Genomic DNA, 14,914 nt, shown 5'->3' with positions numbered 1-14,914 from the left:
TTCATGAGGTATACCCGTTTTGATCTTGACTTTATTAGGCTTTTTCAATTTAATAACGACATTCTTTTAGTAGTTACTGATTCATTTATTCTGAATTTATTTTTAATAAGTTTTTTTCTGGTTTCTAGGTAGCCATTCATTGCAATTTTAAAAACCCTTTGACTTTATACTTGGTTGGTTTATTTTCCTTATTTTTTAAAAAGGAAAGCATTTAGAACTTCAAATTTCTCTAAGTGCAGCATGAGAACATCTTGCAATTTTAAAGAATCTGCTTGTGGTTTCTTTGATCCACCTCTGTTGATTTCCTGTTTTCTATTTTATTGATTTATGCTCTAATTCTTATTATTTCTTTTCTTCTTCTTACATTGCATTTATTTATTTATTTATTTATTTTTGTGTGTGTAATAAAGTTTTATTAAAGTATAAAGGAGATAGAGAAAGCTTCTGACATAGGCATCAGAAGAGGGTAGAAAGAGTACCCGCTTGCTAGTGTTAACAACGAAGTTATATAATCCAGACAATGTCCAGAGGTTGTAAAGACCTCATTAGACCTACTCCCATAATTTACATTTTAAGATAACACTGTCCTCAGGTTCACTCTTCTTTTTCTAGTTTCCTGTGCCAGAAACCTAAATTATTGATTTTAGAATTTCCTTCTTTTCTAATGTCTGCATTCAGTATCATAAATTACCCATTTAGCATTTCATTGCAACCCACAAATTTTGATAAATTGGGTTTTCATTTCAATTTAGTCCAAAATATTTCAAAATTTCTCTTGAATTTCTTTGTGATCCATGTGTTATTCAGAAGTGTGTAGTCTAATTTCTACTTATTTAGGAATTTTCCAGTTACTTTTTTGTATTGATTTCTAGTGTAATTCTCTTGTGGTTTGAGAGCAGATATTGTATAGTTCCCATTCTTTTAAATATGTTGCAGTGTGTTTTAAGGCCCAAAATGCGGTTTATGTGGATGAATGTCTTAAATGAGCTTGAGAAATAAGTGTGTTCTGATGTTGTCAGATGAAATCATATATGTTGTTGTTTAGTTGGTAAGTTGCATCTGACTCTTTGCAACCGCATGGACTGTAGTCCCCCAGGCTCCTCCGTCCATGGGATTTCTCAGGTAAGAATACTGGGGTGGGTTGCCTTTCCTTCACCAGGGGATCTTCCTGACGCAGGATCGATTAAACCCGCACCTCTTGCGTTGCAGGCAGGTTCCTTGTCACTGTGCCACCAGGGAAGCCAGACAGCTTCCTATCTACAGATGCGTTTATATCCCGTTGACGGACAGCATTGTTGAGTTCATCTATGTCCTTAATGATTTTCCGCCTGCTGAATCTGTCCATTTCTGAAAGAGGAGCAATAAAGTCTCCAACTACCATAGTGCATTCATCTATTTATCCTTTCAGTTCTGCCAGACTTGGCTTCATGTAGTTAAGTTGTTAAGTACATATGTATTAAGAATCGCTGCATCTTCTTAGAGTTCTGACTCCCTTATCATTATTTAATTTCCCTCTTAGTTTCTAATAACTTTTCTTACTTTGAAGTCTGCTCTTTCTGAAATTAATATAGTTCTCTTGCCTTTTTTTGATTAGTGTTATCAAGGTATATTTTTGCATCCATTTACTGTTAATTTATAAGTGTCTTTATATTTTAAATGCGTTTCTTGTAGACAGCATATAGTTGGATCATGTTTTCTGCCCTATGACAATCTCTGTATTTTAACTGGTACATTGAACAATTGACAGTCAAAGTGGATGTAACTGAATTAATATCTATTGTATATGTTATAGTTTTCTACTATTGCCTTTGTTCATTATTCATATTTTGCCTTCAACTGTTTTTCTGCTATTTGTGAGTTTAATTTAGCATTTTTATAATCATACTTTATGTCCTTCTTTAGCATATCAGTTATACTTTAAAAAAAAATTTTTTTTAGCTCTAGTGTTTGCAATATACATTTACAACTAAGTCGAGTTCACTCTCAGTGACCACAACCATGGCTCCATGCTACACGGTGGTAGAGAAGTGACATGGTATGCTGACAGCAGCGTGTAAATCTGAGTTACTCAGACTCAGTTTCCCTCTTAGCTACCCCACTTCCTAGGTTTTCCGTCTTGGGCAAATGTCTGCATTTAGTGTCCCATTCCTTTAAATGGGAATTGTGATTCTCACTTCGTATGTTTGTTGTTGCTGCTGCTGCTGAGTCGCTTCAGTCACGTCCGACTCTGTGCAACCCCAGAGACGGCAGCCCACCAGGCTCCCCCGTCCCTGGGATTCTCCAGGCAAGAACACGGGAGTGGGTTGCTATTTCCTTCTCCAACGCATGAAAGTGAAAATTGAAAGTGAAGTCGCTCAGTTGTGTCTGACCTTCAGCAACCCCATGGACTGCAGCCTACCAGGCTTCTCCATCCCTGGATTCTCCAGGCAAGAGTACTTAGGAGAAGATAATAAATAAAGCAAAACACCTAGGGCGGTAGCAGCCACATAGACGGTGCCTGAGACAAAGTAAGTGTGAAAGATCTATAAACGCTGCATTTGTCTTGTGCTTTAGAAACGTCACTAAGAAGACTAGAATGAGTAGAATAGTCCCCAGACAAACCACATTTTGGAAGAAATGACAAAGAAGTTGAGTAAAAAGTGAAATGAATTGGAACTGAAATGTGTATTTCTTCTAATGAGCTAGATCACGTTTTCCCTGTGTTGACTGATAGCTAGCTCTCGAGCAAAGGGCGCGTGGTGCCACCGAGACAAGCTTGGCCCCAGCTCAGTGGGAATTCCCTTACACGACCACACCATGTCAACGCCCCACCAGGCTCATTCCTAATTTACACTTTATTTTTTGACTCACACAACTTTTACAGACAACTTTTCTAAATAGGTATACATTAATAAAAGTCTATGTGTGTGTGTGTGTGTGTGTGTGTGTGTTAGTCACTCAATGTCTGACTCTCTGCGACCCATGGACTATAGCCCACCAGGCTCCTTTGTCCATGGAATTCTCCAGGCAGGAATACTGGAGTGGGTTGCCATTCCCTCCTCCAGGGGATCTTCCCAACCCAGGGATCGAACCTAGGTTTCTGCATTGCAGGTGTATTCTTTACCATTTGAGCTACCTGAGAAGCATGCTTAAATAAAGGTCTATCAACCTTTAAGGGCAAATAGCAACAAATATAACACAGTAAACATCCTACTTTCAAGCTTCAATATTTTTTTCTTTACTCACATTGCTCAGAAGCAGCTTTTTTCTTTTTTTTAAATGTTCTTTTTATTGAAATATAGTTGCTGTGCAATATAAGTGTTCAGTATAGTGATTCACAATTTGTAAGGTTATACTCCATTTATAGTTGTTATAGATTATTGGATGTATTCCCCATGTTGTACAATATATCCTTGTAGCTTAGCTCATAATAGTTGTGCCTCTTAATCCTCTGCCCTTATATCACCCCTCCCAGTCACTCGTTGTCTACTTTGTTGTAGACAAACCACAACTTTGTTGTTTGTGTCTGTGAGTCTGAGGAGCTGCCCATTCTCGTCACTGACAAGGCACTTACTCTTCCTCTTCTTATAAATGCAATGCTAGTGTTGAGTTCCCCAGTGTCAAATGATTTACAGAGCTGGCAATGAGAGATGCAGGCATCTGGAGAGCTCCCCTGTGATGTCTGGGGGATGCTGGCCTTTTCTGAAGCCCGGTTAATAATCCACCCAGCTGACCTCCCAGTGGTGACTGGGCAGGTGTGAGCCTCCAAGTAAATATTCTTGATTCAGTAAAGAAAAGCTTTGATAAGAAGAAAACATTAATCTTCCACAATTTACATAATCATTTAAATAAGCTTGCAAACTAATAATGCAGCAAGACAGTGGGGTCACTTTCCTCTTGTATTTTTCATTGTGTATTGATTATCAAGGAATATCAAAATATCAGTGTTATCAGTTATTTTATTCTATGTATTTAATGAACATGGGGATTATTTAAACACAGAATACTGTACCTCAGACTGAATTATAAATGAAAGAAGCATAAACACTTGACTGCTTGGATAGTGAACATTCAGAAGTCCTTTGGGTGGGGGGGTGGAGGTCACCCTTGCCTGACAGTCTGGTCCTCTGGGCCACCCAGAGTGAACCCAACAGAAAAAGGAGATGGGTTTGAATCTGGAACAGTGATCACAGAACCCAAGTGTTTTTAGGGGAGTAAGCCAGAAAGGCCAGTGCAGCAAGCGAGGAGCCAAGGTGTGTTTGGGGTGATGATGATGTTGTTGGGGCACCCCCACACTCAGGCTTCAGAGGGATCTTGTACTGTAGAGTGAACCATCCGACAAAAACTGCCTGCATTATCCAAAGGGAATCATAGATCTTCAGGCTGAAGCATGGTATCTGCGGTCTTTGTTTCATTTATGCAGCAAATCTTTTTTTTTTTTTTTTTTTTTTTTTGCTTATTTACTGGAGGTCATGTATTTTAAATGGGTTTCCCTGTGGCACAGCTGGTAAAGAATCCACCTGCAATGCAGGAGACCAGGGTTCGATCCTTGAGTTGGGAAGATCCCCTGGAGAAGGGAAAGGCTACCCACTCCAGTATTCTGGTCTGGAGAATTCCATGTACTGTATAGTCCATGGGGTCACAAAGAGTTGGACATGACTGAGTGTTCATTTATGTATTTAGGTATATATTAGTGTTAAGTCTTACAAACTCATGGCAAGTGGCTGTCTTTGTATCCACTCCCTAGAGGACAAAACAGCACAGAGGGAATGAGTAACTCGTCCAAAGGCACAAAGATTGTAATGTTAGAATCGAATAATGGGTATCAGACTCTGTTCTCTGTAAGTCCATCTGGGCTCCAGTCAGAGATGCTGGACATCATTGACTCTAGAGAACCCACAGGAGTTGTTCGTATTTTCCAGGTGATTTGAAGAGTAAGACATTATTTGCATATCAGAAAAGGGTTTTTTAAGGAAAAAAAATTACTGTTTTTAAAAGGAGTACATCAAGGCTGTATATTGTCACCCTGCTTATTTAACTTATGTGCAGAGTACATCATGAGAAATGCTGGGCTGGAAGAAGCACAAACTGGAATCAAGATTGCCGGGAGAAAATATCAATAACCTCAGATGTGCAGATGACACCACCCTTATGGCAGAAAGTGAAGAGGAACTAAAAAGCATCTTGATTAAAGTGAAAGAGGAGAGTGAAAAAGTTGGCTTAAAGCTCAACATTCAGAAAATGAAGATCATGGCATCTGGTCCCATCAATTCATGGGAAATAGATGGGGAAACAGTGGAAACAGTGTCAGACTTTATTTTTCTGGGCTCCAAAATCACTGCAGATGGTGACTACAGCCATGAAATTAAAAAAATGCTTACTCCTTGGAAGGAAAATTATGACCAATCTAGATAGCATATTCAAAAGCAGAGATATTACTTTGCCAACAAAGGTCCGTCTAGTCAAGGCTCTGGTTTTTCCAGTGGTCATGTATGGATGTGAGAGTTGGACTGTGAAGAAAGCTGAGTGCCAAAGAATTGATGCTTTTAAACTGTGGTGTTGGAGAAGGTTCTTGAGAGTCCCTTGGACTGCAAGGAGATCCCACCAGTCCATTCTAAAGGAGAATCAGCCCTGGGTGTTCTTTGGAAGGAATAATGCTAAAGCTGAAACTCCAGTACTTTGGCCACCTCATGCGAAGTGTTGAGTCACTGGAAAAGACTCTGATGCTGGGAGGGATTGGGGGCAGGAGGAGAAGGGGATGACAGAGGATGAGATGGCTGGATGGCATCACTGACTCGATGGACATGAGTTTGAATGAACTCCGGGGTTGGTGATGGACAGGGAGGCCTGGCGTGCTGTGATTCGTGAGCAGAATTCAGCAGAATTCATGGTCTCCAAGAGTCGGACACGACTGAGCAACTGAACTGAACTGAACTGAATATAACACTTCAACTAGTTGCAAGTGTGGAAACCCCTGGGTATGTTATCACACAAGGCTGAACACACCCATGACTGCTCCTGCTACTCCTGAGTTAGTTTAACTGCCAACAGGATGAAACCCACCTGGCTCCAGCTTTTATTTAATCCCACACTTGACTTTTCCTTGATAGCACTGCAGATGTTAAAGTACTGTCTGTTCTAGTTTAGTTGGTAGAGTACTTAGCCAAAAAGGCTTCCCGGGCATCCATGGAGAGCACCAGTGGCAGCCTCCCCAGCCCTCCTCCTCCTCCTCCACCTGGATCTGCAGCATACACTCCAAGGATTTCACCTTTCCTTGCAGGGTGGCATTTCTGCCCTGGGAGGTCTACCCCCCAAGGTGCTGATGGCTTCACTGATTGTTTACTGCTGTTAACCGTCTCCTCCCCTGAGGAGGAAATGGCAGCCCACTCCAGTACTCTTGCCTGGAGAATTCCATGAACAGAGGAGCCTGGCAGGCTACAGTCCATGGGGTCACAAAGTCAGACATGACTGAGTGACTAAGCACGCATGCACAATCTGATCTCCCCCTTCCCCACCTGCAGGAACACTGTGGCCAGGGCTTTACCTCTGAATGCACGATAAGCCTGGTCTCCCCTCTCATTTGTGTCCACCCCACCCTCCTGTCCCTGAGAGCTGCATTTGACACTTTCCCGCGATCTGAGAAGGGCTTCTCCGTGTCTATCATCCCACCCTGTGCAAACACTCAGATCCGTGCAGGACAGCTCAGCACCCACAGAACTGAGTTTGGTGGGTGGTGATGGGCACTGGGCCCCTCCAGATGAGGGTCAGCCTCAGGTCCTAAATCAGAGGTTCACTGAGAACAAGCACCCGAGCACCAGTGTCTCTGAGTACCTAGAAAGTGCTAATCATGTGCTGAATTAAGAAAATGATTAGGAAAATATCAGCACTCTTATAATACTATATTGGAGAATGCTAAGCGATACCTTAATAGTTCTGTAGGAATAGTTAACTGTATTCTAAAATTATAAAGCTATTTTAAAACACTTATAAGGATTTTAAAAGCTCATCTGTCATCCCACGATCCAGCAATGCCATTGATATTTTTAAGGTAAGTATGTACACAGATTTTACAAACTTGAGTAATGCCTAAAGATGTAAAAATGGATGTGGAATTCTCTTCTTACATCCCTCCTCCTTGATTTCCCCCCCCTGAACATAACCAGCTTCGGCAATTTTTCATTAGCCCTTCTAGGAAAATACTTTAAGTGGAGAGGCACACTTAAAAAAATGAACACATTTGGAATCACACTATATACTTTATTATACATTTTAAAGGAGAAGGCGGTGGCAACCCACTCCAGTACTCTTGCTTGGAGCACCCCATGGACAAAGGAGCCTGGTGGGCTACAGTCCATGAGGTCGCAGAGAGTCGGACACGACTGGGCTACTTCACTTTCACTTTTCACTTTCATGCACCAGAGAAGGAAATGGCAACCCACTCCAGTATTCTTGCCTGGAGAATCCCAGGGACGGGGGAGCCTGGTGGGCTGCCGCAGAGAGTCGGACATGGCTGATGCGACTTAGCAGCAGCAGCAGTAGCAGCATACACTTTAAAAAAAATTTAACAACTTCTGGGAACCCTACATTATAAGCCTAAACCTTACAGGTTTTGAACTTACTCTGATTTTGTTCAAATTCTTATACTTTCCCAGGTAACCTTGAATATGTTATTTAATCAGCCAGACTCTGTATTTCCTTGTCCATAGAAGGAAGAGCAGAGTGATACCAACCTTCCAGGATGTCTGTGATAAATAAGGTGTAATATAGGAAATGTTGGCCATAATCTTAGGAGCTCACACAGAAGTGTTTACTTAAGATTATCATCAGGACATGGCCTTTTAAAATGGTTATATACTCTCCAAATACAAAAAAAAAAAACAATGTACTTTAAAAATCACTCTGAACTAATTGATAAACATTATTTATTTTTGATATTAATTTTTTTTGTCTGTACTTTTAAATGATTATAAACAGTGACTAAATTATACATTTGCAAATATGTATCAATACTGGGGGAGTGCCTGCTAGAAGCACTTGGCAATATGGGCTAGCTGTTTTTCTCTTTCTGACTTATTTCACTCTGTATAATAGCCTCTAGGGAAGAATAGAGAGAATAGCATTGAAACATATACAATACCATATGTAAAATAGATAGCTGGTGGGAATTTGCTGTATCACACAAGCTCAAACCCCATACTCTGCGATAACCTAAGAGGGTGGGCCGGAGTGGGAGGTGGGAAGGAGGTTCTCGAGGGAGGGGCCATATGTATGCCTGTGGCTGATTCATGTTGATGTATGGCAGAAACTACTGCAATATTGTAAACAATTATCCTTCAATTAAAAATAAATTAAGCAAGAATTCCAGAGGGTTAAAATCCTGGAATCAAATGATATATTTTCAGTGTTGATAGATGAGCCGGGAGGGGCCCCAGTTCACCCTTTCTCGGGGTCACACTGCCAGTCTGTTCCCAACAGTTATCAACTCTGAAAGTCCTTGTCACTCTAAACGTAAAAGGTGGTCTCCATTTTCTCTCACTTAAGCTATTTTTGCCATTGTGCTTCATTGTCTGTTATACTGTACTTTTTTTTAAATTTTATAATCAATTCTTTTCTATTTCTCAAATACCTTGTTTAGAAAGATCTCCCCAATTCCCTAAACTATTCCTTTTTGCTTCCTACTGGATTGATTTCATTGTTACGCTTTTATAGAAAGTGTCACATCATATTCAGGTTTGAATAGAGTTTTGCTATTGACTATATCTGTTCGTTCCTTCAGTTGCCCAGTTACATCTGACTCTTTGCAACCCCATGGACTGACTGCAGCACACCAGGCCTCCCTGTCCCTCACCATCTCCCAGAGTTTGTCCAGGTTCATGTCCATTGCATTAGTGATGCCATCCAGCCATCTCATCCTCTGTTGCCCTCTTCTCCTTCTGCCCTCAATCTTTCCCAGCATCAGGAACTTTGCTAGTGAGTCGCCTGTTCTTATCAAATGACCAAAATACAGGAGCTTCAGCTTCAGCATCAGTCCTTCCAATGAATATTCAGGACTTATTTCCTTTAGGATTGACTGGTTTGATCTCCTTGCTGTCCAAGGGACTCTTAGGAGTCTACTCCAGCACCACAGTTCAAAGGCATCAATTCTTTGGCACTCTTCCTTCTTTGCGGTCCAGCTCTCACAACCATACATGACCATTGGGCAGACCACAGCCTTGACTATATGGACCTTTGTCTGCAGAGTAATGTCTCTGCTTTGCAACACACTGTCTAGGTTTGTCATCGCTTTCCTGCCAAGAAACAGTTGTCCTCTGATTTCATGGCTCCAGTCACCATCCACAGTGATTTTGGAGCCCAAAAGAGGAAATCTGTCACTACTTCCACATTTTCCCCTTCTATGTGCCATCCAATAATAGGGCCGGGTGGCATGATCTTAGTTTTTTAATATTTAGTTTTAAGCTGACTCGCTCCTCTCTCATATAGAGGTTCTTTAGTTCCTCTTCACTTTCTGCCTTTAGAGTGGTCTCATCTGTGTATCTGAGGTTGTTGATGTTTCTCCCACCTATCTTGATTCCAGCTTGTAACTCATCCAGCCCAGCATTTCTCATTATGTGCTCAGCATATAGGTTAAACAAACAGGGTGACAGCAGACAGCCCTGTCATACTACTTTCTTAATCCTGAATCAATCAGTTGTTCCATGCATGGTTCTAACTGTTGCTTCTTGACCCGCATACAGGTTTCTTAGGAGACAGGTAAGATGGTCTGGTATTCCCATCTCTTTAAGAGCTTTCCACAGTTTGTTATGATCCATACAGTTAAAGGCTTTAGTGTAGTCAATGAAACAGAGATTGATATTTTTATAGAATTCCCTTGCTTTGTTTATGATTCAGTGAATATTGGCAATTTGATCTCTGGTTCCTCTGCCTTTTCTAAACCCAGCTTGGACATCTGGAAATTCTTGGTTTGCATAATGCTGAAGCCTAGCATGAAAGATTTTAAGCACGCTCTTACTAGCAAGGGAGATGGGTGCAATCGTCCAATGGTTAGAATACTCTTTAGTACTACCCTTCCTAGGGATTGTGATGAGGATTGACCTTTTCCAGTCCTGTGGCCACTGTGGGGCTTTCCAGATTTGCTGACATATTGAATGCAACACCTTGATGGCATCATCCTTTAGGGTTTTGAACAGTTCTACTGGAATTCCATCACATCCACTAGCTTTATTAGCAGCAGTTTTTCCCAAGGTCCACTTGGCTTCACACTCCAGAATGTCTGGCTCTGGGTGACTGACCACACCATCTTCATAATCTGGCTCATTGAGATCTTTTTTGTACAGCTCTTCTGTGTGTTCTTTCCACCTTTTCCTGATCTCTTCAGCATCTACTAGGTCTCTGTTGTTTCTCTCCTTTATTGTGACCATCTTTGGGTGAAATGGTCCCTTGATATTTCCAGTTTTCCTGAAGAGATCTCTGGTCTTTCCTCTTCCGTTGTTTTCTTCTAGAGAAGAGATGCAAAAAGCAAGGGAGAAAGGGAAAGTTTCATTCAACCAAATGAAGAGTTCCAAAGAATAGCAAGGAGAAACAAGAAGGCCTTCTTCAATGAACAGTGCATAAAACTAGAAGAAAACAGCTGACTATATTGGGTTTATAAATTTATGTCTTTATTTGAGAGCTCCCCCACCCACCCTGACCCGTATTACTATCTAGGGCTGTGTGTGTGTTTTCTCCTCCATTTTTTCCAGTAAAGGACCTGACCTTGGTATGCTGTGAGATCTCTCTCTGCTCCAAGAGTCAAATCCTTTGACCTCCACACCACTGTTTCTGAAAAGATGGGGTGGACCCCTCATCCCCTAATTCTCAGCCCTCTATATGACCCTTTTCCACATGGGTTCTCCCTGGAGGGAACCGTGTGTGTGTGTGTGTGTGTGTGTGTGTGTGTATGCTTCTCTGCTCTTTGTGACCCCATGAACTGTAGCCCTCCAGGCTCCTCTGTCCATGGAATTCTTTAATCAAGAATACTGGAGTGGGTTGTCATTTCCCATTCCAGGTTTCTCCCTGGAGGGAACAGCATGTTTGTGAGCAGATGATAAAGCAGCGATGCACCTTTCTTTCTCCCTCTCTCTTCTGCAGTCAGGCATGATAAGAACCCAGGAAGCGGACTACTTCCTGAAGCCCCTCCCTTCACACCTGGCAGGGAGCCCCAGTGACTCCACAGGGGGCAGGCCTCCCTCCCACATCCTGTACAAGAGATCCACCGAGCCACCGGCCGTGGGGCCCCACCGGGTCTCGATGATGGAGAAAAAGTGGGGGCTGGAAAACCACCATCTCTTCCACCACGAAGATCAATCCCCACGAGGCTTCAGCTTCAGGCACCCACAGAAGCAGCATTTCTGCGGAAGGCGCAAGAAATGTATGTAAGGACGATTGTCTTTGTAATTTAACGATTAGGATGTTAAGTAAGACACTGGAGTATTTTTAATTTTCTTCAAAGTAGTCTGCGCTCGAGGTGAAATTTATTGACCACCTTTGCTAATCCTAAGTGATGATTCCAAAGAGAGCTCATCGTCTGGATGTTCAGGATAAAATATCTTTCCATGGCATATGGATAAAGGTAGTTTTTTGTTTGTTTGTTTGTTTAATTTTAAGAGCTGTTCCCTGGGCAGACTAAATGACATGATTCACAGAAATGTGGACTCCTCTACCAGACATCTTCAAAAGAATCCTGGTATCTCTACCCAGTAACTTTATTTTTGAGGTCTAGATTTGTTAATCGGAGAAGGCAATGGCACCCCACTCCAGTACTTTTGCCTGGAAAATCCCATGGACGGAGGAGCCTGGTGGGCTGCAGTCCATGGGGTCGCTAGAGTCAGACACGACTGAGTGACTTCCCTTTCATGCATTGGAGAAGGAAATGGCAACCCACTCCAGTGTTCTTGCCTGGAGAATCCCAGGGATGGGGGAGCCTAGTGGGCTGCCGTCTATGGGGTTGCACAGAGTCGGACACGACTGAAGCGACTTAGCAGCAGATTTGTTAAAGCTGACATGCTTTTCCCACTGAGGTGATTTATCCCTAGGCAGGTTTATATACTTCACTCATCACGTCAGAAGACACAGGATGCACGGTGTAATTTACCTACAATTTTTCACCAAGGCTTTATCGAAGTCCTCTTTGTTTGTGTCATGAACATTTAGGAAGAGAAATGATACTTACATTTTATGTAGGAACCTCTCACAGACTCAGGAATAGAAGTTCAGTGTTTTCTGAACTTGTCCTCGTTTGCTTCAGCTTTCCCCTCAAGCTTGGCTTTATTTGTTAATAGCAAACCTTCCCCAAGGCACTTCTGGAAGCCCACCTTTCTCTGCTGCTTAGCTTCATTGGCCGCTGGGCCAGCAGCCTCACTTAAGTGTGGGCACATGCAGGGGCTCCATAACACACTGCGGAGAAGAGAGAATGACCCAGAATCACTTGGCACCTACGACAGAAGAACAAGCACGGCTGATCTGTTTGCACCCATGTGTCATCTGAACGCATGTCCTGTAAATCAGTCTCAGAATACATTCAGACGGTCTCAAAAATCTCATCCCAAACTGACCAAGAGTGGGCTGGGTCTTAGGGGAGGCAGCAGGAAGAACAGTGTTGAGCACAAGGAGAGCGAACAGGAGGGTGAGAAGGTCAGGGAAGTCCAGCTGAGTGAGCATCAGAACAGGGCACACTGACCAGCAGCGGCTTCCTGAGTCTGTGCAGACGGAGAGGAGGCGGGGGGAGGGGCGTGGCCGGACAGACCAATGGCGGGGCCAGGCAGGTCAGGGGCGGGGCCAAACAGGTTGAGACCAACTGGAACAGACAGAGAGGCGGGACTCAGGCACAGACAAGGTCAGAGCCAGGAAGATGCTGGCAGGGCTCCCGGTGAGGGTGTAGTCAGAGTAGGACAGACTCCATGTGTCAGAGACAGATGACCAAGCACCTGGATCCAGGCAGGAAAGATGGGCAGGGCTGTCCACGCGTCTTTGACAGGCCGCTCCAGGGCCCAACGCAGATGTTTCAGTGTTTCTGAGCAATCCAGCAGTGCTGACCCTTCTGGAATGAATGTGACCCTTTCATTCTTATCTGGAGGTGACGGGAGTCATTCAGACCCGTAGCTCACAGGCAGCGCACCTGGGCATGCAGGGCAGTACGGTTGTTCTGTTTGGTGTGGCTGTCTGTGCTGTCGATGCATTTGCCTCCAGAGGCATTTCAGAATCTCAGTAGTGGAGTCTGGTTGTTGAGAGGGAGATATCTGAATAAGACACTAAATTATACAATAACACTTGCAGCTGGAAAATGGAAAAATGTAGCCATTTTTTTCTCTTTTTTAATCTTAATTTTTTTAATTACAGAAGTATGATAACTCATTTACAGGAGTCTCAGAATATACAGAACAAGGTTACATATAGTTCCACTATATATTACAGTTTTTTTTAAGTAGATGAAGATTTTTAGTTGGAGTTTCAATATCAAACTCTCAAAAATTAATAGAACGAATACACAGAGAAGTAGAAGGCTATAGTAGACCTGAAAAGCACTATGTTTTCATAATAAAACTAGAAAAAAGGTGGCAGAAAATGTGGGTGGCGTCAGTGGCTGATCTGGTGCTGTTGACTTGCCATCTCTGCCCGCTTCTGCAGGGCACATGGCAGTTCTTTGCCCTGGGCCCCCCGAGCAGCTGGGGCCATGCCTAGCAGAATTAGCACAATCCCTCTGGGCTGAGCACTTAATCCTCAGGGCTCACTTATCTGACAGCGTGGGACACGATATTCCCACACTATCCATGAGGCTTTGGGCTTCCCTGGAGGTACCTCCATCTTCTGTCTCAGGGGGGTTTACACCTACAAAGATTCTGTCCTGGAGTCTCTGCTCAGGAGATGAGGGATTTTCCTGTGTGTTTAGGCTTCCCTAGTGGGCTGCTGTCTATGGGGTCGCACAGAGCCAGACACGACTGAAGTGACTCAGCAGCAGCAGCAGCTGTGGCTCAGACAGTAAAGGATCTGCCTACCATGCAGGAGACCCAGGTTCGATCCCCAGGTGGAGAAGATCCCTGGAGAAGAAAATGGCAACCCACTCCAGGATTCTTGCCTAGAGAATTCCATGGGCAGACCACGGGGTCACAAAGAGTCGGACACGACTGAGCAGCTAACCCTTTCACTTTCCTGTGGGTTTAGGCATCTCTCTCTGTTGAAAAGGGCGGAGAAAAGCAGGCTGATTTGCTTAAAATCAATTGTGACTCTGAACCTCAGGCTCAAATAGTAGCTTGCTGCTTCTAGCTGAGGCATCATGGGTGGGTTTTGAGCTGGGACTCACGTGTGGCAGGAGATGCTGTGAGGCCATATTGAGCGGATGACTTGTTTTGAGGGGCTTTTCAGACCCCAGGCCAGTGAGACCTCCACCTCTGTGCTCCTGCCTCTTTCCAGTACTGAGGGCCTGGGGAACTGCTATGTTCCCATCTCCGCTTGTACCCTGTATTTATGGAAATTAAGACTAACAGCCCTGGGACCACACTGCCAGATCTGAAATCCATTCCTAATGCCTTCTAGGAAGGGATTTTGAGAAAGTGATGTTCATCTCCCGTGTCTCGGTGGCCTCACTCCTACCCATGGCTAGCATAGAGAGTGAATGGGTTATACATAGACATCTCTTATGGGGGAGACCACATCAGTGTAAACCGCGTCAATGCAAATGGCACGTGATGGGTGCTTATTAAACTGTAGCCGGTGTAGCTGTTATCCTCCCAAGAGTTCTTTTAAGTTTGCAAGTATTTTAGCAAAGAGAGTAAAATGCAGTGGATGTGAGTATCAGTCAATCAGAACAGTGTCTTCTAGCTGAGTATTCCATGAGCAGAGCTGGCATAGATTTTGAATTAGTGCCACCTTCATTTTTGGGGGGCTCCAAAATCACTGCAGA

General features: G+C 43.3%; 1 protein-coding gene across 3 annotated transcripts in view; it reads left to right on the top strand.

Annotated features, from left to right (window-relative positions):
• Nucleotides 1–14,914, top strand: part of ADAMTS16 (ADAM metallopeptidase with thrombospondin type 1 motif 16) — a 190,814-nt gene that overhangs the window by 48,206 nt on the left and 127,694 nt on the right. For all 3 annotated transcript variants that reach the window (XM_044932412.2, XM_044932411.2, XM_044932413.2), the window contains exon 4: nt 11,107–11,386. In XM_044932412.2, the coding sequence (XP_044788347.2) occupies nt 11,107–11,386 (280 nt within the window). The remainder of the gene's footprint in view (nt 1–11,106; nt 11,387–14,914) is intronic.

This window comes from Bubalus bubalis, chromosome 19, assembly GCF_019923935.1.
Source record: "Bubalus bubalis isolate 160015118507 breed Murrah chromosome 19, NDDB_SH_1, whole genome shotgun sequence".
Classification (NCBI taxonomy): Eukaryota; Metazoa; Chordata; class Mammalia; order Artiodactyla; family Bovidae; genus Bubalus; species Bubalus bubalis.
The sequence above is the reverse complement of the archived record's forward strand: the minus strand, read 5'-3'. Positions and strand labels throughout refer to the sequence as shown.